Here is a 25,861-nt window from a genome sequence, read left to right as displayed (position 1 = left end):
CTATTCACCTCAAAGGTCAGTTTGCCTGTTGTTAAATGAAGAGCACGTTGTTTAACTTACTATTATTTTATACAAGGCTTTGACATATTTGAGGACAAGCTCTTCTGGATACTTTTGGTCTTTATTCTACTAACTACATCTAAGAAATATCTCACTAAGTACACCAACAGGCAATCCCAGACAAATGTATTTGTTGGGCTCTGCTTGGTGGCTATTGTACTGTATGGATACAGGTTTGCATTGAACTGAGAGGTCAGGGCAGAAATTGTGACACTTTTATGATTTATCAATGCTCATTTGTTACTGATTTAAATATTCTGCTGTCTTTGAACAAAATTACATATCATGTAAAATTACACATATTTAGTTTTCTGCTAAAATTAAAACTATTTTCATTTTTTCTCTTCAGCTGATCTATTCTTTTTGTGGCTGGTTGAACTTTCATTCCCTAATTTTGTCAAGTGCTCTGTATTAGACTATGAAGAATACACCACATATATTTTTAGTCCTTACTGTAAATTGCTGAAGTTTTTCATGTTGAATTTTTTTTTTTTGTAGTGTTCTCTCAGTGACTTGTCTTAACTCTTGTTTGTGTGATGGTGATGGTAATTTATGTGGTGATTCGTTTACTATTTACCTACTATGTATGCTTCATCTCCTCACTCTTGGCGATCTTGCCTCTTTATAGTTAATTTTACACATCCCAAATACTACCTGCAGATAGCTTTTGAAAGAAAATACTGGAATCCTTGTCTTTCAAACGGTTTAATCCCAGCACGTGGTTTGAACTCTGCTTTAGTGTGTCTGGCAACAGGCTAACCCAGTTTTTATTTTTCTTACAATTCTCGTTTCTTGTATTCTTGAGCTGTAGTTTCTCTGTGACACTATCCTAAATCAACTAACATCTTAGCAGTCCAAAGAAAGACTTAATTGAATTTTGATTTCTTGCTGTTGATGAGCTAAGTTTTTGGTGATTCTAGTTACACTGTTGATGAGTGTCTTTCTTGAACTGTTCTTGAGATTGACCCCCCCCCCCATGTGTGTGTGTGGTGTGTTGGGGGTGTTGGTGAGTGTGAGTGTCTGTGTGTGTAGGTATGGATGTGTGCATGTGTTTCTTAGTGTTTTTATTGCTGTGATAAAACACCACAACTAAAAGCAACTTGAGGGGGAAAGCATTTATTTCATTTAACACTTCCAAGTAACTTCATTGAGGGAAGTCAGGGAAGTAACTCAAGACAGAAAGCTGGAGGCAGCAGCTGAAGCAGAAGTCATGGAAGAGTGCTGCTTACTGACTTGCTCCTCATGGCTTTCCTACCCTTATTTCTTATACAACCCCAAATCATATACCCAGCATGGCACTTCTCAAGGTGGGATGAACTCTTCCACATCAACATTTTTTTTTTTTTTTTTTTTTTTTGGGATTGGAACAATTAATTTTATTGGCTGATCTTGGGTTTTAGGGCAACAAATTAAACACATGGTGGAGAAATCTCTGCTGTGAGCAGACTGTGTGTTGGCGCTGTGTACGCAAATGAGTCCTCATGTCGGTGACACTGCTCATGACCTGTATACATGGGGCTATCTGGGATGCGAGTTTCATTTTACAACTTGCAGCTTGGTTGCTTTTCATACCTTCCTTATTCGCTGACCTCACCTTCTGTAAAATCTTGTTCTGCCTTGCTCTATTCTTTCTTTTTTTTTTTTTAAATTTTATTTTTCTTTTTAGTTACATTTTGTTAACTCTGTGTCCCAGCTGTATCCCGCTCCCTCATTCCCTCCTCAACCCTGCACTGCCTCCCTGGTCTCCTCCCTGCACCTTTCCAAGTCTACTGATAGGGGAGGACCTCCTCCCCTTTCATTTGACCCTGTTTTATCAGGTACCTTCAGGGCTGGCTGCAAAGTCCTCCTCTGTGGCCTAACAGACTGCTCCTCCCCGGGTGGGGGGGGGGTCAAACAGCCTGCCCTTGAGATCCTGTTAGAAATAGTCCGTGTTCCCCTTACTTTGGAAAACTACTTGGTTACTGAGCTACCACGGGCCACATCCGAGCAGAAGTTCTAGGTTATATCCATAGATGGTCCTTGGTTGAGTGTCAGTCTCAGAAAAGACCCTGTGCCCGGATATATTTGGTCCTTGTAGAGCTTCTATCCTTTCCATATCATACTAACTTCCCTTCTTTCATATGATTCCCTGCACTCTGCCGAGGGTTTGGTTATGAGTCTTAGTGTCTGCTTTGAAACACTGCTAGGTAGAGTCTTTCAGATGCCTTTTGTGGGAGACTCCTGTCATACGTTCAATGCACATCCCATTTGTCTTTCTAAATGAGGATTAATCACCTTCGCCTGTGTCCACTTTCTTGATTATCTTCTTTAGGTGTGTAGATTTCATTATGTTTATCATATCTTGTAGGTCTATATAAGCGAGTATATACCAAGTTTGTCTTTCTCCTTCTGGGATACTTCACTCAGAATGATCTTTTCTAGATCCCACCACTTGCCTGCAAATTTCATGATTTCCTCCTTTTTGATTGCTGAGTAGTATTCCATTGTGTAAAAATACCACAATTTCTGTATCCATTCCTCCGTTGATGGACATCTGGGTTGTTTCCAAGTTCTGGCTATTACAAATAAAGCTGCTACGAACGTGGTTGAACAAATGTCCTTGTTGTGTACTTGAGCATTTTTTAAAAATTAATTAATTTAATTGTTCACTTTACATCTCCATCATAGTCCCCTTCCTCCTCTCCTCCCGGTCCCACCCTCCTTCCAACCCCTTTTTCCCTATTCCTCAGAAAAGGCGAGCCCCCCCTCCCCATCTCATCAAGTCGCCTGAGGACTGAGTTTGTCCTCTTCTCCTGTGGCCTAGGAAGGCAGTTCTTTCAAGAGGAAGTGATCAAAAAGCAGGCAACAGAGTCCATGTTAGAGACAGCCTCAACTCCCCTTACTAGTAGACCCACATGAAGCCTGAGCTACCAATCAGCTACATATATGTAGAGGACCTAGGTCCAGTCCATGCATGGTCTTGGTTGGTGCTTCAGACTCCACAGGCCCCTCTTAGCCATGGTGATTTGGCTCTGTTGGTCTTCTTGTGGAGCTCTTGTCACCTCTAGGTCCTTTTTATCCTTCCTTCCACTTTTCCACTAGACTCCTTATGCTTCCCCCAATGCAGCATCTGTTTTGAACCGTTCCTGGGTAGAGCCTCTCGGAGGGCAACTCTGATGGGTTTCTGTCTGCAAGCAGAGTGGAGTATCAGTAATAGTGTCAGGGGCACTCTTCCATGGGGTGGGTCTTGGGTTGGGCCAGGCATTTGTTGGATATTCCCGCAATCTCTGCTCTATCTGTTCTGTCTTTGTCCCTGCAGGTCTTGGGAAAGTTTTGGGTAAGTTTTGGATTGAAGTTTTTCTGCATGTGTTACTGTTTTCCTCCCTCCACTAGGAGTCTTGCCTAGTTATAGGGTGTCCTCCTCAATCTCCATGGTCCCCGCTATTAGGAGTCTCAGCTAAGACGACTCCTAGTAGCAGACGACTCCTAGTAGCAGGGAACATGGAGACTGAGGAGGACACCCTCTAACTATATTCTCCACATCAACCATTAATCAAGACTGACTTTCCTATTATAGGTCAATGTTATAGAAGCATTTTCTCAATTGAGAGTTCTTCTTCCCAAATGACTGTAGCTTGTGTAAAGATAAAAAATTCCAACCAGGACAACATGTATGGGTGTATATGCACATGGGATGTGCACGTGTATACACATGTATATATGCTGTGTGTGTCCAGTGCTAGAGTGGTGTGTACACACAAGCATGTGGTATGTACAAACGTCTCCCCACATACTGTTTCAGGGTGTGTCTATGTTCTTCATAGTACTGCATGTTTATTATCTGTAGATTTACATCTTTTACCTGCTTGAAAAAAAATCCTTAGGTGGTAATTTTTAAAATATCACATTTTCTGCCTTTTCTCTTGAAAAAAAAAACCTGCAGTTCTTTTGGAACTGGGATCTTACTTGCACTGCTCAGCTGCTTCCAGCCAGCAGCACTGAAAACAGAAATGATATTACTGGATTATAAGTTTCATGCCATCTTCATGTTGGATTTCACTGTCAAGTGTTTACCCTTTACTGCTCATGGTCTCTGTATTATCTGTATTCTGTAATTACTGAAAGAGCATGCGCGTACACGCACACACATGCACACAGGAGAAAACACATGCCCTGTACTTTTCTTCTTTTAGTTCTTCCCTTATCTTTGATGAATAGCCTGAATTTCACTAGGCACAGTTCAAGACTGGTTAATTTTCTGAAACACAGCACAAAATTGCTCTTTTAATCTTCAGATTGAACATTTTTGGGTTCCCTTTTTTGAATTCTTCCCCTCAGAGATGCTAAATTCTTGTATTGCGTAGTCTTTACTTATTTCTGTTTTAATGTTTTTACCTTTAAAATACTTTAAAAGATCACTATTGTTACCTCTGACTTTATGTGTTTAAGAATTCATGTGTAACCAGTGTCTATTTTTGTGGTTTTTAAGTCAGTTGTGCACAATTTATTTTCTTCTCCCCCCCTCTCTCCTTTAGCTCCACAAGCTTTCACTTTGTCATCTTTTAAAGGTCTTGTTTTTATGAAGTCACTCTTCTTTATGAAGTGCTCACAACTCTTCTATTTATTTCCTTTCATATTATGCTCCCTGGCTTTCTTTGGCCTGTGTTTGGCTTGTCTGTTTCTCACCATTATGTTTAGATAGCTGATGGTTTCTAAGGAATGTGGCTCACACTTTGGCAGCTTAGCCAGAGCACTGTATTTGTTCTCAATGCTTTTCAATGCTTTTCTTTTTTAAATGCTTTTTTGTTTGGTTTTCTTTTATATTGGGCCCCTAGTTACATGCTGTATCTCCTTTCTATTTTTTGAAGAGGGGTGTTGTAGAGAAGAAGATGGATCTGAGATGAAAGGCAATCTTTATAACATTAATTGAGCTCTAGATTCTCCTGTGAGTTTCTGTTAATTTTTTTTTTTTTAGTGTTCATGAATTTATATGAACCCCTCAATTCCTTCCCATTATCTTTTCTATTTTTTTTAATTTTATTTTTCTTTTTAGTTACATTTTGTTAACTCTGTGTCCCAGCTGTATCCCGCTCCCTCATTCCCTCCCTAACCCCGCACTCCCTCCCTGGTCTCCTCCCTGACCCTTTCCAAGTCCACTGATAGGGGAGGACCTCCTCCCCTTTCATTTGACCCTGTTTTTTCAGGTACCTTCAGGGCTGGCTGCAAAGTCCTCCTCTGTAGCCTAACAGACTGCTCCTCCCCTGGGGGGAGGGGGGGTCAAACAGCCTGCCCTTGAGATCCTGTTAGAAATAGTCTGTGTTCCTCTTACTTTGGAGAACTACTTGGTTACTGAGCTACCACGGGCCACATCCGAGCAGAAGTTCTAGGTTATATCCATAGATGGTCCTTGGTTGAGTGTCAGTCTCAGAGAAGACCCTGTGCCCAGATATATTTGGTCCTTGTAGAGCTCCTATCCTTTCCATATCATACTAACTTCCCTTCTTTCATATGATTCCCTGCACTCTGCCGAGGGTTTGGTTATGAGTCTTAGTGTCTGCTTTGAAACACTGCTAGGTAGAGTCTTTCAGATGCCTTTTTTTGTTAAATATTTTATACTATATTCATTCCATTCATTTGAGGAAATTTCTGACTAACTTTCGATTTGATTCACTAGTATATTTGTTGTTGTTATTGTTGTGTGTTCTGCTGGGGATCAGACTTAGGGCCAAGTGCCAAGAACTCTCTTACTGAGCCCTATCCCAGCTCATTCTTTTGTCTTTTTTTGGGCAGCCTTAGGGGCTTCTGTGACAGCCAATCCTTGCTGCTTATGCTCATTTAGTTTCACTAGATTAGTCCCTACAGCAGTTTTCCCTAGTGCTCTGTCAGAGGAAGGGATAAGGAGACACCTTTGGTGTGTTTCCCTTCATCAGTGTAGGTGCTGTGGAGATACTGAACATATGTCATGATGGCTTTGGAGACTATGGACTGGGCTGGGACTAATCATTTCATAGGTGTTTGTTCATGTGTTTTTATTTTGGGAATTAGACTGACGAATTTTGCCCTGTTTCCTCTAACACTGTGGTTCTCAACCTCCTTAATTCTGTGATCCTTTAATACAGTTCCTTATGTTGTGGTGACCTGAAACCATAAAATTATTTCATTACTACTTCATAACTATAATTTTGCTATTGTTATGAATTGCAATGTAAATATCTGATAGATAACATATGTGACCCTCCTAAATGGGTCATGACCCATAGGTTGAGAACCACTGCTCCAACTTTTCCTTTCTGCCCTCATCTTTACTTTTTCTGAAGGAAGAAACGTTCACTGTATTTCTTGCACACATCCCTTATGTATGTTCAGACTGCTATGGTTTTTTGAATTCTTATCTGAGCTGTGCTGAGAACAAAAGAAAAATCTCTGTTCTTGCTTGGGGTGGGATGTGACAGGAATAGGGAGTAAGACAGGGACCCCCACGCCCGTGAAGGTCACAGAGAAGGGCTGTGAAAGTCAGATGTTCTCTTCACTCTCTTCTGGTGGGAACAGCCTCCTGGGACTCTGCTAAAAGAGCAGATGGCTTTGTGGTTGCTTGGAAAAGTGACCCATGACTTTTCAAGCATTAATAGGTTCAACGGATGATTGATTATTTTTCTTGAGAGCAGAGCCTGTGGCAGGTCTCACCTGGTGCTTTTGGACACTGATGGGCTTTTTCACTTAGAGCAGATCATAGGGTTTAGAAGTGAGAGCCTGAAGCCTGGAAGGGAGAAGAGTCCTACAGGCATTCCCATTAGCAGGAGTATGATTAAAATGCCAAGCGAGATTCTGGGATAATGACACATGAGAAGAAAATCATAAAAATGTGATGAGAAGGGCAGATTTTGACCCCTGCAGAGAAACAGTCTCATGAAAGGAGGCAATTCACAGGTGCACAGTGGCCAGTGACACAGCAAAATTCAGTGTCCCTGTGGATACATTCCTGGGGTTAGTTTCAGATTCAGAACAATAGAAAGTTCTTCCTTCTTGCACTTTTCAAAAGGGCAGTTGACCAACTTGTAAATTAAAAAAATCCCCAAAGTAGTATTCTTTTAGGCTTAATTGGATTTCCTTTTGAATTTTAAAATCTTTGAAGGATCTTTTCAAGGGGATGTAGAATTATAATAGTTGCAGTAATTTTCATTAGCAACTAGAAATTTGCCATTGGTTTAAGACTATATTGATAATATTTGTAGTCATGGCTGATAGAGCTAATTTGTCAAAACTCCTTAAATTTTGCTTTCTTTGCATCTAGGAAAGAGAGTAAAGATAATTGATAAACGTAATTGATAAGTTGTCTGCATGAAAGATTTAAATAACAAAAAAGCAAGTAAGATGGGTATACCTATAACCTCAGCACCCAGGTAGAGTCAAGAAGCCAACAGTTCAGGGCTAGCCTCAAATACATAGTGAGTTTGAGGCAAGTCTGGGCTATATGTGATCCTATCTCAAACAAAAAGCAAAACAAAAATGGTAAATGAAATAGAGATAAAATATAAGCACCTCTCCAAGGCCAAGAGAGGGTTAAATTCTTTAATTAAAAACCAGAAAGTGATGATTTTCAAGGTAGTTAAAAGTGATTTAATAAAGAAATGGGCACCTGAAAGAACAGAATTAATGGACAAGGAATTAAGTGGTTAAACACATTTTTCATGCTACTAAGTAAAAGGAATTGATTTTGCATATCAACTGATAAAATTACGACAGAACTTAAAAGCTGGTGCTAGAGCTGTTTTTCAAGGTTGAAGTGCTTGTCTAGTATGCCAGAGGCCCTGGATGTAATCCCAAACACTCCTAGAAAACCACAAAAATCAAGGCGTTAATCTTGTGTGCTGTGGGGCTATGACAGGACTGAGTGATGATCATGCTTCATTCTCAATGAGACAGTTACAATTTTATCTACCAAGACTCAAACCCAGAATAAAGTTCAAAGGGACGTTGGCTCAGGGATTGAACGTACCATGTTTCTCACAAGTCAGCCAGAGAAGTATGAAAACCCATGGTAGCATGGTCATTGAGCAGAAAGTCAGGCACGTCTCCATAGGAAGCTGATTGGTTATTTAACATTATTTGACATTAGAGTATTAACTAGTCTAAAAAAAACCCAAAAAACCCAAACAAACAAACAAAAATCCTAAGATCCCTCAATGTTGATATGAAAAATTGTCTCTGGAAGCATTAGTTATATTTATGTAATATGCTTATACATGTATGTTTAAGTGAATTAAGAAACCTATGGTCACTTACCCATTGGGACAATGATCGTGTTCCAGTTTACTTTTGAAATTTCATACCCATTTCTGTATTTACTTTGATAATATCAACTATCGACTTGTTTTATTTCTTCTTCATAACTTTGTTTTAAAAAGCTAGCCACCTTGTGCCATATTTCTTTTCCTTTTTCTCCTTTTTTTGGGGGAGGGGAGGTCACAAGGGTGAGAGTAGACCTAGGAGGAATAGAAAGTGAGTGTGATCGGAGTTCATGATGTGAAAATCCCAAATAATCAATAAAAATATTATGAAAAATAAAAAAGTTGCCTTTTCTTAGTTGCGTGTTAAATATGAGGTACATTTTATGTTGCATATTTATATCTATACATAAATAAAGAATTTTACCCAACTTTCCTACATGCAGTAAGTTGTTCTATTGATATATACATTGGCCAGAATGGTGCTATGAATTGCAGGCTCTTACATGTTCTTTTGGTTGCCATTTTTAATTGCAAGTATCAGCAAGCATTAGTGTCCATTAGAACATACTATTAGTAACTGGTACACATTAACAGCTTCATGGTGACTTTTCCATACATAAGCCTCTCTCACTTCGGTCAGGTTCACAGTCCTGGAGGCTCCTGCCTGTGCTCTGGATCTTTCTCTCTCTATTAGCTGTAAGTGCTTCAGCCTGAGGCTCGCCTATACAGCTCTTTTTCTCTTTTTCCGAGCTATTGAGTTACAGAAGGCTGCCAGAAGCTTTTTGTCATTTGCCTCCCAGCTCAAGAAACACTTCCTTAAAATCTATTTCAAAGGGTGATTTCATTTCTGTAATTACACCGGGGATTCAGATGCTCATACACCTGTATTTTTCTTGCTGGTTTCAGGGAGTGAACTCACCTAGTTACACTGAGATTTGCTCTCTGCATGTCACTGACCAGCATACAGTAGGAGGGAGATGGTAATGGCAGGTTGAAAAACAAAGAAGCCAAAGAGATCAGAAGTTCACTTCAGTTCAAGCATTAGAACTTAGAATCTGAAGCCGAAGGAAATGGTCTTCAGTGTCTGACTGAAGACTTCAACTTGCTGAGTTTTAGGCAGTTTTTGGTATGAATTTATCCACTGTCTTATCCATGTCATATATTTGAAAGGTGAGATGGACTGAAATCAACAAAGATTATTATAATAACATTGGCTTAAAGGTTGTATCTCTTTCTCATGTCAATTCCTAATTCTATTGTCAGTTCATTCCCTTCAGTTTTAAAAATTCAAGGGTAAGGTTGTATATGGCTTAGGTAACAATTTGCCTAGCAAGTAATGAGGTCCTGGGTTCAAGTCCTGGCTCTCAAAAGATAGTTCAGGCTTTCATATTCCTGAAATAGTCTGGGCAGTTTTTTAGAGTATCAAAAGAGTTGACTATAGTAATCTTAGGTTGAGGAGTTTATTCCAGTTTACCCAAAGCAATTCAAAGGACAAGTTATTTTAATATAAAAAATATTGACGTTTAGAAGCATGGGTCTGTGGCCTGTGTGTATTCACTTAGGTGAGTACTGTATAATGAACAAGATGAGAGTGGGATTCTCTGATGGGGCCAGGGAAGGTAGCCCTACTACTTCCTGAAGGAATGTTGATAACATGAGAAAAATGAACAGTTGATTTGATTTGCTGGAGCACAGGGAACAAGGATGAAGTTTTTAGTTCTTTAACTTCTTTAATGACAGTTCTGAAATTAAAAAAAAATATATTGGAGATGAAAAGGAACAGAATCCAGGACAGGTAAGAAAGATGGTAAGAAAGAAGGATCTGTCACTGTCCTTGTGGAGCTCCTGTCTTCTCCAGGTCTTACTATCTCCCCCTTCTTTCATAAGATTCCCTGTACTCCGCCCAAAGTTTGGCTATGAGTCTCAACATCTGCCTCGATACCCTGCAGAGTAGAGCCTTTCAGAGGCCCTCTGTGGTAGACTACTCATGGAGATGGCCTGGAACCCCTGTACAGAGGTAGCCTATGGCAGTTCAGTATCCAAGTGGCCTCCATAGTAATGGGGACAGGGACTGTCTCTGACATGAACTGATTGGCCTGCTCTTTGATCACCTCCCCCCAAGGGGGGAAGCAGCCTTACCAGGTCACAGAAGAAGACAATGCAGCTACTCTTGATGAGACCTGATAGACTAGCATCAGAGGGAAGGAGAGGAAGGCCTCCCTTTCAGTGGACTGGGAGAGGGACATAGTTGGGGAAGAGGGAGGGTAGGATTGGGAGGGGAGGAGAGAGGGAAGGACGGGGGGATACAAAGTGAATAAACTGTAATTAATAAAAAAAAGCAAAAAAAAAATAAAGAAGGAACTATGGAAAATCAAGTATGAGTAAAATACAATGAGTAAGGTAATACATTAATTTCAAATAAAAGTTCCAAAGAAAGTATAAAAAAAAAAGAAAAGAAAAGAAAAAAGAAAGATGATGAGGTGACATCGCATACTTAGATTTCAAGGACATGAGCTAGGGCTCCAGGATCCAGGCTCATGTGGGGCCTGCAACCTGGGGCTTCTTTCAGATCCTGCCCCAACAGAGCCTAGGTCCTGGAGAAAGAGTTTTGAGATCAGGCAGTACCAGGCCTTCAGTTGTTTGTGTTATGTGAAAGTGGCTCATTGGTCTGTGCCCTACCCTGAGAGACTCAGAGTACAATGCAGAGGTGGGCTGACTCTGCAACTTGCCATAGACATAGAGAACATCTGTTCTTGCCATCTACAAGGCACCATCTGATAGAAAACTGTTTCTAAACGCAGAAATATGCCATACTATAAAATTGTCAAAAAGAAAATCAACGTTTTAAGAGTTTAAGTAGAACGCAATAAAACTGTATCAGGAATACCGGACCTGTGAACTTTCTAGATAGACCAGACTGAAGAAAGTATGCAACTCCCTTACCTGGACCCTGTAAGGAGGAGGGCACATAAGCAATGACAGTGCTACGAACCTGTCAAATCTGACCACCTATGTTCAGATGGTATTCCTGTCAAGAGAACAATAGGCAGAGAACACCCAGTTGTCCTAGGGTCTTCAGCATATTTCAATTCTTGATGTTCATGTGTCCTGCTAGAGTTGCTGTTCATCTGGTAACTGGCTCATCTACCTGGACCCAGTCTTGCCACTCACTTCTATAGCCTCTAATGACCTGTACCCTTGCACTCTTGTAGCTCAAATATGACCCTGCAGTCTACCTCTAAGGAGGAAGCTGCAATGATTGATCTCAGGCACAAACACCCCACCCTTACCTCATTCCTTATGCTAGTCCCCATGAAGACTTTTCACATCCCTATCAGATTCTGCCTCAAGCCTCTTTGAAATTCTTTGAACTCTGTTGGGACTTATAACTCTTCTGTAGCCATTCTGTAGTACATGTAGAGGTGTATTTCCTGTATGATGTGTAATATATGATCAAATGTTAATTTTGGTAATGTAGATTGGAATAAAAGAACCTGTGCTTGCCTTGGCCAGCTACCACGGAGAGTGAAATTTCTTGGTATGTTGTTGCCAATGAAACCACTGTACCTTGTGAATTTGTTGTTGTCCAGTATGTCCTGACATCGTGTTTACCTCTGTTTCTGACATAGCATGCTCACAACCTAGACACAGGCAACAGTGACTTTCTGTGGAAGTAGCCTGGTCTGCCTGCCCACCATCCTTCAAGTGGAAGGAATATTACAGTGCCTGGGAAACATTTTATCTTTTGTTTTTCAGGTCCTCTCTCTAGCAGAATTCTTCTGGCCGTGCATCCTGTTCATGATTCTGACAGTGCTTCGATTTCAAGAACCTCCCAGACACAGAGAAAGTTGTAAGTTTGCTTTTGAAGACAATTTTTAGATTACAAATGTTCAAAGAAAAAAACATCTACCTTTTTCTGTGTTCTTTACCAACACCGAATTTTCAGTGGGGTGGATGACTAGGGCTCTGTTATGACAACAGCAATATGCTTGAAGAACGTGTCAGGAAAAGGTAATTCAGGTTTCTTCACTGCTTAGGAAAGACATTAGATGTTTGACTGATCTAGCACATAGATTTATCCCTTTACTGGAGCTGAATCGATCTGGCTTGGATGCATAAACCTTTATTCATTTAGAAAGAGCTAGAAGCAGAGGTAAAGGGGCCTTTCATTTTAACATGACATGGTAGTGGCCATGAAGGCAACATTGGAGGTAGAGACTGTGACCACAGACATGTACTAAGGAGCTTAAAATAAGTTCCAGTTCTCCAGAAGCATGGACATTCAAGTCACTTCATCTGTCTGATTTGATAGTCTAGTAGCCATTCCTCTTGGGAAATGGTGACCTGTTTTATTTTGACTCTGCCACGTGAAATGTGTAGTTTGTTTGGCTTTGCCAGCTTCCCACGAGAAAGTGATTATTAGATGTTAGAATTTATATGAAATGGGTTGTCAGTAGTATTTAGGTTTTGCATATTGAGAAGGGAATTGGCCTAATGACTCATTTGTACTTTTGAGGATGGTATTATGTGTTATAGAAAATGACAAAGCCAGGCTATTATCTGAAAACCTTTTTCAGGGTTTTAAAATTTTAACATTTTATTTATTTATTCAACAAATATGTATCTAGGGCCTTCTATCCCTCAAATAACGTTCTAGAAGGCTGACCTATTAGAATACAATGAGAAAAGTGTCATAAGGGACTCCATAGAAGAACAAGTGTAGTCACATTTGGAGACTTGAACCCCTAACCCACCAAATACCCACTGGTGTTTCCTTCATTCTGGATGTGTTCCTGAGAAGGGTTACAGACCCACTCAGAGAAACGTGTCCTTTATTACTGGTGTATTGCTCCAGATTTAGCTATGATCTTGTGTCTTGTGTTTGCAAAGAACTTTACCTTCCCTTAAGCATCAAACACATTCATTTTTTTTCATGCACCCATTCACTCATTCTTGTTTGTTTATTCATTGAGTTATCAAATATTTAGTGAATGTCTTCTGTGTGAAAAACATTGTGCTAAATTCTGTGCATAGTGGGTTTTCAAGTTTGGGTGAAGGAGATCATTCTCTAGACCCAAAGTAGACACCAGGGGGAGAGCTGTTCTCTGGATTTTATGAGCCACAGCACATAGATCAATAGCTTCCCTGTAATTGTCATGGTCTCCATGCCCTATCTTTGTCCATATAAAAGTCAGGCAGGGTTGGGTCATGTGTCATCAGCACTTTATTGATTAAAGTTGGCTCATTATAGGAGTATTTTTCCTGAAATATCTTTCCTATTTCTTCCTTTTTCCCTTTCTCCCTTCTTCTCCCCCTCTTTCTCATTCTTTCTTTATTTTCTCCCTTATCCCCTCTCCTTTTCCTCTTTCCTCCTCTTGTTCTTCCTTCTTCTGAGACTAGGTTTGTATGTATGAGACTGAATGAATGTAGCTCTGGTTGCCCTAAAACCAATTATGTAGACCAAGCTGGCCTCAAACTCCAGAGACTTGTCTGCTTCTGCCTCCCCAGTTCAGGTTTCTGAAAGGTTTTTGATATTATTTGAAGTAGTAAAGTATTTTTGTACTATATAATATTTAGAAATTTCATGTAAATGTTTAAGAGTTCATGTTGACTTTTATCTGAAAGCTTTTTCTCAAACTTGAAAACATTCATTTTATTCTTCCCACTCATGGTTGATTTGCATAGGGCTATGCCAGAGGCTTTACTATATAACAGAAGAGTGGCTGCTGCATGGTAAGGGAAGCTCATTAAACACAGTGAGAGTTATGTCATTCGGCAGTGTGAGTGTACACACTGGGGAGAGTGAAAAGTATAAAAGGGTTTTATACTTTTCTTTTATACTTTCAATTCCTCAGATATCTTTTAAGTTACTAACAAAGTAAATGATACAATGTTATAGAGTCTATACCTGTAGATAATATAATAGAGTAAATAATATAATGTTACAGAGTCTAAATCTGTAGATATCCTGTTTTGTCCTTGCGTGGCTTGGGTCCTGGAACTGTGAGCAAGGGCAGCAAAAGATGAAGAAATGTTACACACAGGTGCAGAAAAGTTGGGGTTGGGCTGTCTGGGCTCTCTGATGGAGAAGCCACATCACCCTCAAATTGCAGCATGTTTGTTATATACAGTTGAATCGGGACATAAATTATTGCATATAGATGAACACATGGTATTATTATACACAGTCAAACGAGGAGACAGTGTTATTACACAGATAAATATGGAGATGTGGTCATTATGTACACATGAACAAAGAGGCAGGCTCAGCTAATCTCAGTAGGAACAGGGTTGTAGGGAAGTAGTCTCCAGGGAGAAAGCTACGGTGGACCCTTTCAACATACACATATGGATCAGAGGAAGGCTTTGCCATTCATCTGAGCCTCAGGTGGGGAAGATGTTGCCACTTCCATGGAGCTGAGTCATGGAAGTCCTTGCCACGACTGTGCCCATGTCAAGCAATACACATTTGCTTAGGACTTTACTTACTCCATACACTCCCCTTTTTCTTATTTCTTAGGTGTTTAGGATGAATCTTTATGCTTAGTGCAGGGGCAGTTCAATGCGGTGCTTGACACCAGGCCACGAGGGTGCTAAGAGGGATCCTACCAGTTGCTATGCCTAACAAAAGCAAAAGGATGTCTTAGCTTGCAAGCTAAAGGGGTTGAGGGCTTCAGCTAGGCAAGGGGAACTTTTGCAGTATTAGCTGGAGAAAGAATCTGATCATAAGCCTTTTTGCTTTTCTATGATGTGCCAATGTAACTGGGTCACATCCATGCTGTCATTATTGTGGTCCCAACACCCAGGAGGTGGGTCTCAATTATTTCCCAATGCATTCGCAATACATGTGACAAATTAAATCTTGTCTAAATTATAGGACTGTAACTTGCCCTGATTAGTTGAATAAATTAGTTGGATTCCATGAACCCCAGGTAGTTAGAGAAATACCCTCCAAAATGGCAGAACTCATCAGTATAAATGGTTGTGGGGGGATATAACCAAGCCATGTGATGAAAACACATGGGCCCAGTGGGCTTCTCTCTTGACCAGTTTTACCTTCACCCAGCTTTTGATAGTGGCTCAAGTAGCCAGCACTCCACCACAAGGTATCCTTCACCTGCTTGTTTTTTTCTTTTCTTTTTTTTTTTTTCTGGATCATTAAGTCATGTACTCATTCATCAATTTTTCTATTTATTTTTTTAAAGTTGACAAATTCATTTTCTTCTTCCCTGAAAACCAAGGGCACACTTCCACAACAAAGCCCAAGAACCAATGAAGCTGCAGCATCTTCACCTTATTCCATATCCAAATCGCCAACATAAAACTACCTGTTTTTCAGTTTTACCTGTTCCAAAAGTAAATACTAACATATAACTGCCTTTCTCTCTATTCTACACATTAACATAACTGTCTAGCTACAGATTCTACCTATTAGCCTGTAATTGCCTATATCTAGATTCTTCTTCTTACATAACCACCTATCTCAAAATGCCATTCCTCTATTTATTCCATTACCCATAGTTCTTTCTTTACTTTATTAGTATGCTTATCATGAGAGCATTCCCTTTTTCTAATCAGTGAAAGCCCTTACAGTCAGTGTCTACTGTTCAGGACTCTGGGCACCCCCTTTTATATACTCCATGGCTCCAGGAACTGACCTAACCAGAACAGCAAGGGAATAAAGAAAGAACAAACACAAGGACACATGGATACAGAAAAGCTGGGTTCTGGTGCTCCGGGGTCTTGGCTGAAGAAGCCACTGTCCCACACAGAAGCTGAGCATATTATCACATACAATTGTGAGGGAGGCAGTGTCATTGCACATAGCACCTTACTTTGGGCAATAGGTGTCAGGACTAACTTCTTCCTTGTGTTTATGTCCAGGTTACTTACAAGCCCGGGACCTACCCAGCCGGGGTGTTCTCCCTTTTGTTCAAGCACTTCTTTGTAACACTGGCTCAAGTTGTAGAAACATCAGCTTTGAGAGTTCCATGGATCACCATTTCCGGTATGAGAAATACAAACATCCTTTTCAGAATTCCTAGGATGGTTTTATATGCTGCCTCTCACCCCAAAGCCCCCATTCTATCATGCCATGTGCTTTTAATTCATGCTTAGTAATCTATATATGTCAGGGACAGTAAAAAGTCAGATTTCAGAGTTAAAAACAGTTTAAGTTTTATTGCTCATATTCACATAGCAATCACTCCTACGGATGTCCACTGTGCTTCAAGACACAGCATATTAAATGTTGATGAGAAAAAAATCTATCTGCACTTAATTAGTTCCTGTAGTCAAACTCTGACTTCAGAATTACTTGCTTAGTCAGTTTCTCAGTTGGGTGTAGTTAGAAATGAGTGGTTTAGGGCTACCTGCTGGGGTTCTTACTGTGCTACCAGTTGACCAAGCTCTTGTGCCAAGTTGTGATCAGGTAAAAGAGCAGCCCGTCATCACTCTCCGCTTTGCACTAACTCTGTCAAGATGATCGACGGCTTCACTACCTTCTCAGATTCTCACAACACTGAGCTATCTTGAGATAGCCCATGGCCTTATTTGGTATTGCTAATCAAGAGACAAAGCAGGACTTGGTTCAAGTGACAAAACTCAAAACTAAGAGGTTTAACTTGGAGAATCCAAAATGATCTAGGAACTTTTCTGAGGTGGAATAGTTGATAATCATGTCTTGCATTTGTCAGGTTGCAGGCTGTGCAGTTGAATTAAACAATTAAGAAAATGAAGATTTTTAAACAAAGTGAATGTTCAAACTGAAGATATTTATATCTTTCCACCTTAGATTTTTTAAATTTTATGTGTGTGTTTTGCCTGAATGCACGTATATGCACTTTGTGTGTACCTGGTGCCAACAGAGGACAGAAGAGGGTGTTGGATCCCTTGGAACTGAACTTACGGATGGTTGAAAGCCACCATGTAGGTTCTGGGAAACAAATCCAAGTTTTCCGTAAGAGTAACAAGTGCTCTTAACTGCTGAGCCAGCTCTCCACACCCATCTTTTCACTTTAAATGGAATGCTTTCAGATAATTTTAGACATAACAGCTACAGTATTTATAAGTGGCGCTGTTTATGTAACAAAATATCCTAAACTGGATAATAGGTTTGCAGAAACACAAAAAGAGTACACACTGATTCCTCACAGTTCTGGCTACTACGAGATCTAAAAATGAAGTTCCAGTGTTTGGTAAGGATGTATTGCTTACACAAAATGCTTACAAATAACACCTAATGGTGGAAAGTCTAAGGGCTGTCTCTGGAGCCTAATTTACCAAAGCACTAGGCCTGGTTACCACATCTCCTCCCTCATGACCAATTTTTCTCTCCTTCTAATATCATCTTAGTGGCTGGGTAACTACCTGAAGTTATAGGGCAAAGATGCTATTACTGAGTCCTTTGTAGGTGCTTGCTTTTCTGAGATGGGTGTATAAAATTACAGGAGACTCTCTTGAAGTTGTATAAATACTAGTCCCCTGCCTCACAGTGAATGCTAAGACTACATCTGTATTCCATGACGCCTAGGCATGAAATATTTTTGTTGTATTTTGGTTTATTCTTTAATTAGCTTACAAAGTTAACAGCTTTTCTTACCACATTTTCATGCATGATTACTTTTTTTTTAAATTTTTTTTAACACGATTACTTTTGATTGAACTTCCTCCACCTCCTAGTATAGCTTGTCTCTCCATCCCCGTTTGCACTCTCCCACAACCTACAATTCCCCTTTTCACTTCAATTTTATGAGGGTTTTATTATCTTCCCACCTCTCTCCCTTAAGGCCTCTTCCCTACCTCTGTGAGACCCTTTCTAATTTCTTGGCATCTTTCTACACCCTCCCCAATAAAAATACACAAATATTAAAAAATGTAAACATGTGATGGAGAAGATGTGATGCTTTTCTTTCAGAGCCTGAGTTAGCACATTTATTATGTTTTCCAGATCAATGTATTTTTCTACAAATTTCATGATTTAAATTTTCTTTATGTGTAAATAAAATTCTACCCTGTATATGACTCACATTTTCATTATCCATTCATCTGCTTATAGACATCTAGGCTTATTCCATTTCCTTGATAGATTGAGCAGAGCAACAATAAACATAGATACAGTGATGTTTTGGGTTTATGTATAGGAGGTGTTTTTTGTTGTTTTGTTTTTTGAGAATCTTCTACACTGATTTTCAGAATGGCCATACCAACTTACACTCCTACTAATAGTGAGTGAGAATTCTTTTTTTTTCCCTCACACATGTCAGCATTTGCTGTCTTTTTCTTTTAATGCTAATTATTCTGATTTCGTGACAGAATCTCAAAGTAGTTTTGATTAGCATTTTTTTTAATGGTTAAGGGTGTTGGAAACTGAAAAAAATATCTACTAGCTTCTTTTTTCTTAAGAACTCCCTGTTGAGAAGCCTGCATGGGACTGACCTAGGCTGCACATGTGTTACAGCGGTGTAGCTGGATCTTGTTAGACTCCTAGCAGTGGGAGCAGGAGCTGTCTCTGACTCTATTGTCTGCCTTCCGGACCCTTTCCCCTACAGGGTTGCCTTGTCTAGCCTTAACAGAAAAGAAGGTGCCTAGCTCACTGCAATATGATGTCATGCCTGGTTGATTTTTCTGAAGAGAAATGGAGATGGATAGACAGGAGGCTGGGGAAGGGGTGGACTGTGAGGAGAGAAGGGGAGGAAAAACTGTGATTGGGAAGTAAAGTAAGTAAGAGTAAGTAAACAAGTAAATAACTAACTAACTAGTCAAAGACCAGCTTGGACATCAACCAGGGAAATAGGCAGGCTGTAGATCTGGCAGCTGGTCACCCAGCAGACTTTCTCTGAGGGTAATTTTTCAGGCTGGATCTGATTGTTACAGTGGCTTCCACTGATAGTGGCAAGCTGTGGGGGCAGAATTAAATTGCTGGCATTGGGCCAGTGCTGGGAGCTTCCTGGTGTGCGCTTACAGCCATTGCAGTAAGCGGGAATTAGGGCTGTTAGTTCTAGTGGAGGCTTCCACAAGTATTTAGAAAAGAAAGAAAAGAAGGAAACACACACACACACACACACACACTCACACACTCACACACTCACACACTCACACATTCACACGTTGGCAATGGATTCCAACCCAACCTTATACATATACACGTGCTCATACACACATTTTGGTGTATGGAAAACTATTCCAAGCATTCTAGCTACTGTACATATAAACATATATACATGTATACATTTGATGGATGGAACAAACTCTGAAGACAGACTTCCAACAACATTTATTATTCTTCCCATAGTTTATATATCCCAGCAAGATCTTTAAACAGTACAAAAATCAGAATGTGGCTACAGTCTATTTTTCTTTAAGTGATCTGTTACAATGAATATACATTAGAAAAAACATGTTCCCCAATACCCTCACATGATGAAATGTTTTATGTATTATGAGTGACAAACAAATATGAAGAAGAAGTTATTTCCAACCTGTATACATCTGTAACTAAACAACTTGTTATATATTAACAAAGTCTGAGCAAGTAAAGTAATTTCTCAGCCAGGCTGCAATTTGCAGTTACAGAGAAAGAATCAATCTCTTAAGAGGCAATCTTATAAAAAATCTTAAAAAATTACAAATCTAAACTTGTATTTAAAAAACAATCATCCATTTCCACTCTAAATCTTTAAGGTTCACATAAACTCATCACAGTTTCTTCAGAACTTTTATCATGAAGAGATGGTAAATTGTATCAAAGGCCCTTTTTTATAAAGGTCATGTGATTTCCTCATATATGTGATGGATTTCAGTTAGAGATTTATATGTATTGAACCCGTACCTCCAAAATAAAGACAACTAAATTTTGATGAATATTTGATGTACTCTTGAATGTAGTTTGCAATTGTTTTGTTGAAAATTTTTGTGTCTATGTTTGTCCAGGAAATTGGTCAATTTTTATTTTATTTTATTTTTGTTTTTACCTGGTTTTGATTAAGATAATACTGTCTTATTGTGAGATTGACAGCCTTCCTTCCTTCCTTCCTTCCTTCCTTCCTTCCTTCCTTCCTTCCTTCCTTCCTTCCTGTCTTTTTTATGGACTAGTTGGAGAAGTATTAGTGTTGATCTGGTAGACTATTTTTTTAATGCCAAGAAATAACCAGTCTTTTTTTTTTTGTCTTTGTTTGTTTGTTTGTTTGTTTTGGTCTGTGTGCTCCTCTATTTTAACTCTCAGATTCTAGTTTGCAGGAACTTGGAGATTATAAAGTCAGCCTTATAAGTGTTCATCTTATACTCTCAAAACCATAGTCAGTTGTAAAATTTTTCAGCATTACTAGGATTTTAAGAACTGAGACTAAAATGCCTCTTGGTTTTGAGGAGGTGTGGGAAATGTAAGATGAAAACAGAAAGAATAGAAAAAAGGGTGAGAAAAGAGCAAATTGTGAGAAAGAAACAAGCTCTGAGAAAGAACCTCGCTTTCAGATCTCCCTTGTTTTCATGTTTCTTCAAGTGTGAATTCTGCAGGCGTTCAAAGTAAAAATAATAATAATAATAAAAAAGCCAAACAATAGCAACAAAACCCATAACAACTTCCTTCTGACTGTCTTAGTTTACAAATACCTGAAAACATGTTTTCATTTCAAAGCTAGTTAGATATCACATGGTTAATTTGCTTCATGAATGGCCAGGATCTTCCTAATCACCTGGAGGAAGCTTACCTTGGGCAGAACCTCCAAGTACATTCTGAGTGGAGTACAATTATGAAAATTAGCTTCCTCATTCCTGGCTTTGTAGGGAGCTTCCCCTCTGCTCCAATAAGAGGATTTCAGAGCAAAACCACGGTTATTACCATCAGCAGATTAAGGGGATATTCCCACAGAGTGTTTCATGAGAGAATCACCCCTAGTTCACGACAAAGTGAATAAAAGCAAATTTGCAATGCTCTGTGCGTCTGATCCCTCCTCCTGCCAATCACCTTAAGAGGTTAAGAGGCAGGTTGAAGTCAGCCCAGCCAGCACACTCTTTGCTTTGTCCTGAATAACTTTCCTTGTCCTTCACCTAGTTTAGACTTTCACTCTCAGTTTCTGCTTAGAAAACTACTTCTACTAAGAAGAAAAGTTTTGGGCTGGAGAGTTGGCTCAGTGGCTGAGAGCAGAGGACCTGGCGGAGGACCCGAGTTCATTTCCCAGCAATCACATCAGTTCAGAGACACAACTTCATAACTTCAGCTCTGTGGGACCCGGTTCCCTCTTCTAGCCTCTGCACGCACCTGCCCTCATATACAAATGCCCCCACCTCTGCATACATGCCATGACCACTGTTGTGCTTGTTTTTCCCAGTCTAAAGTACTTCTAATGTCTTCGCGATCATTTTCCCCTCTCCTGCTTTCTCTGCTGCTGTCTGCCTGTCTTGTTCCCCACCTTTACTGCCTCAACTTTTCACTCTTCTCCTTCAAATTTTGTCCTGTCTGGCTTTTAAGATGCTCTGACTGACCCAGGACCCAGATTTTTTTTTTTCTGGGTAGCTCTGTCTTCCTGATTTACCCAAAGCAGCCTTCATAGGTAGGACTGGAATTGTAACATGAAATAAACCCTGTCCTGCCCAACTTGCTTATGGCCATGGCATTCTATCACAGCAATAGAAACTAAGACAGCAATTGGTAACATACTGCTGTTTCAGATGTGAAAATATTTTGGGGAGAACTGTGAAGGGACTTTGGAATGGGGAAGCTGTGTGTGTTCAGAGTTTAATGAGCTACTGTGGGAACTGAGAAGATAATGTTTAGAACAGTGCCGACAGTGGAGGCCTGGATCAGGAAGTTTCAGAGGGAAGCAAAGATCCTACCAGGGCCATTTGTATGTTTTGTCTTGGGAGTCTGTGGTGTCCTGTTGGCTAGAGCTGAAGACTTGGAAGAAACAAGAACTACTAAAAATGAAACATTTGTTTGCTAGGACATTTGAAATCTTCTGGGAAGTGTTTCCCCAGAGTTAGCATGCAGAAGCTATGTTTCAGAGGTGGCCAAGGCCCCATCTCTTACACTTGGTAGTTTATGAGTCACCCAGGTGGTACTTGCTTTGAAGACATGAAGGGGTCATGGAGAGCTGCTGGGGCTTGACACCATGAGAGGTCAGGAGGGTCCATTGGTGAAGGTAAAGCCTCAGTAATCGTGAAAAATCCCAGGACTGAAGGAATCGTGGAGAGAACTTGAGGCTTGACACAACGTGGCAGGGTCAGAGTTCCCAAGACAGTACAGAAGAGGCTGTGGGTGTAGGCACAGCCCAGCTGCAGTGGAGACCCTACCAGAAGCATGGTACAACTACCAAGGACAGTATCAGGTGTAGAATGGAAGTAGCCTGAGCCAGGAGACAGGCTCTGTGTGCTATGAATGGCTTTCAAGCCCTTTGAAGGAACCCAGAATATTCTGAATGAATCCCAGTCGTCTATCATTGAGCTTCACACTGCTGGAGTTTGGTTTTGCTCTGAACTGACTGTGACTTTGTCCTGGCTCTTCCCTCTTAGAACAAGAAAGTGTGTAGCTTATTCTGGTTTTGCTGGAGCCCACCATTGAAATCCTCTGATATTTTTGAGAATCTTTGAAGTTTTAGAAAGAGTTTGGATATTTTAGAGAGCTTTGGGTGTTATGGGGAGGCTTTGAGCTTTGAGGGAGACTTTGGATGTTTTAAAGAGGCAAAACTTTCAAGTGTTTGAATTTTAAAAGGGTGTAGGTCTTTTAAAGGTTGTAATGTTTTATTCTGTGATTTTAATGGTATCAATCAGTCTTGGGGCTAAATGAGAAAGGAAGGGTTCTAGTAGTATAGCTATGTGTTTGTATGTCAACAATGGGACAATTGCTCTGCCTAGTTTATGGCAACTTGACACAAGCTGGAGTTAACTGAGAAGAAACCAAAATTGAAAAAAAAATGCCTCTGTTAAGATTGTACTGTAGGCAAGTCTGTAGTGCATTGATGTGGGAGGCCCAGCCCACTGTTGGTGGTGCCACTCCTGGGCTAGTGATTCTGGAAGCTCTAAGAATGCAGGCTGAGCAAGCCACAAGGAACAAGCTATTAAGCAGTACTCTTCAGCCTTCACTTCAGTTCCTGCCTCTAATTTCATACCTCGATTGAGCTCCTGACCTGGCTCTCCTCCTCAGAGATGGACTGTTACGTGAAAGTATAATGAAATAAACCCTTTCCTTCCACACTTACTTATGGTCATGTTGTTTCAGCCCAACAATAAGAAGCCTGACTAAGACATGTATCTTCTGTTATATTTTTTTCCCCAAAATTGTTATCTTAATTTTATCCTATCCACATAAAATTCCTCTTGTGCTCTTATTTTAAAAATCCACTGATATCCATAGACCCAGAAAGAAAGGCTAATTCCTCCAAGGTTTCAGAAGGTATCATTTCTTTATTTTCCTTGGTACAAGGTGACACCAACTAGTATCTTTGAAGTAGAACCACCTTTGCATGTTTATTTTCTAGTTGGAGTCTTGAGAGAGAGAGAGAGAGAGAGATAGATAGAGAGAGAGAGAGAGAGTCAGAGATGGCACTTTCACTGAGAGCCTATGGGTGGATTCTTTGTAAAGTTGTACACATTGCCTTCATTACCATGCTGCCCTGGAGTTCAGAATATTGAATGAAGAAGAATTATACTTGAGACTTAAGATCCAATTCAAAGTGCCTCATTGATTTTAGGCTTTTTTTTTTTTTTTCAGATATCCCACCCTATTCAGCCTTACAGTCTCTCTTGTTTGAAATGTCAAGGTCTATGCTCTTCTGGGCCATGAATATATTTCAAAAATATACCTCTTTTCTGAATTAATACAGTTATGATTGGAAGATGCTTTTTTGAAGATGAATTGCTCCTTATGTGTCACTCATATTCTCTTTAGATGATATGCAGCAAAGGTCCTGTACCCTGAACTTCAGATTCAATGATGAAATGAGTCAAGATTTTGGGGACTGTTGAACACTTGTTATTTACATAAGAGAAAGCCTTGACTTTTGAGGTTCAGGTGCTGAGCATGCAAGCTGTGGACTTAACTGTGCTGTTCTATAATTCAGATATTGAAGGCTTAACTACCTTATGACTGAACCAGTCAGTTGTAAGGACCTTTAAAGAATTAACATTCAGAGATATCCCAAGGAAGGATATTTGACCTAATGGTCCTCTTGCAAGAAAAGGGAGAGACACCGGAGTGCTTCCTCTGTTCTGTTAGCATGCATCGAAGAATGGCCATCTGCACACCAGGAAGACCCCTCTTTCTACCTCTGAGCCCAGCCAATCCAGGATCTGCTCTCAGGCCTCTGGCTTCTAGATCAGTGGAAAATTCATTTGTATTATTCCACACATCTGGTACATAGTGCTTTATTATTTCAGCCCAACCAATGTACTTACTGTTTTCAGACATAGTTCCCTTTGATTTTTTTTTTTGATGCTTTTTCACATTGGACTTAAGGTCCTTATCTGAAAACTTTATTGTTTGGGAAAGCATTTTTCTTAACTGCTCTCTTCCTTTGTGCAGAACAAACTTCCTTATTTGTCTGACTCTGAAAAGTTTGGACGAGGCTATGATACCACGTAGCTCTGCTTTGGGTTTCTCTTGTTTCACTGTCCTTTCTCTCCTTTAGGTCAATACCCATAATGGCAGTAGTTATGTACATTCTACTATGTACATTCAGGAGTTAGTGTACATTCTCAGCTTTGTTCCTTTTAAAAGTAATTTTTATTTTTATGGCTTATGTGTGTCACACTAATTTCAAAATTTGCTGGTTTATTTCTACAAAGTGCATATTAAGATTAGTATTATTTTTTTTAAAGGTAAAATGGTGAATTGAGATTTAGTTCACAACAGCATACAAATGACTCATTTGAAATATACAACCTGGATCTTGAGGAAGTGCTATTCCTAGTTGTCTGAGAAAGCGCCAAATTGCTTTCCAGAGTGGTTGTACAAGTTTACATTCCCACCAGCAGTGGAGGAGGGTTCCCTTTCTCCACAACCTCTCCGGCATGTGTTGTCACTTGAGTTTTTCATCTTGGCCATTCTGATGGCTGTAAGGTGAAATCTCAGGATCATTTTGATTTGCATTTCCCTGATGGCTAATGAGGTTGAACATTTCTTTAAGTTTCTCTGCCATTCAATATTCCTCTATCAAGAATTCTCTGTTTAGCTCTGTTCCCCATTTTTTAATTGGATTACTTGGTTTGTTGCTTAGGCCACAGAAGATGACAATGCAGCCACTCCTGATGAGATCTGATAGACTAAGATCAGAAGGAAGGAGAGGGGGACCTCCCCTATCAGTGGACTTAGGGAAGGGCATGCATGAAGAAGAGGGAAGGAAGGTGGGATTAGGAGGGGAGGAGGGAGGGTTTATGGGGGGATACAAAGTGAATAAAGTGTAATTATTAAAAGTTAAAAAAAGAAACTAAAAAAAAATTGCTTCTGAAATCAAACTTTATAAATATTTAAAAATTTTGAGGTGGCAGAATCCTGTATAATTTCTGAAATGTGTACTGTTCTTTGCAAGGGTTTCATTCTTCTTATAGAAATAAATTATCATACTAACTCTCCTTCTTTCATATGATTCCCAAACTCTGAC

General features: G+C 39.9%; 1 protein-coding gene across 1 annotated transcript in view; it reads left to right on the top strand.

The window, feature by feature from the left end:
- Nucleotides 1-25,861, top strand: part of Abca13 (ATP binding cassette subfamily A member 13) — a 463,272-nt gene that overhangs the window by 14,795 nt on the left and 422,616 nt on the right. The window contains 2 exon segments of the mRNA XM_055624041.1: nucleotides 12,024-12,117; nucleotides 16,152-16,275. Of these exon segments, the coding sequence (XP_055480016.1) occupies nucleotides 12,024-12,117; nucleotides 16,152-16,275 (218 nt within the window).

The sequence above is a fragment of the Psammomys obesus genome, unplaced genomic scaffold, assembly GCF_907164565.1.
Source record: "Psammomys obesus unplaced genomic scaffold, mPsaObe1.curated_primary_1811, whole genome shotgun sequence".
In the NCBI taxonomy this organism is placed as follows: domain Eukaryota; kingdom Metazoa; phylum Chordata; class Mammalia; order Rodentia; family Muridae; genus Psammomys; species Psammomys obesus.
Note: the sequence above shows the minus strand (reverse complement) of the source record. Positions and strands in the feature narration are given on the sequence as shown.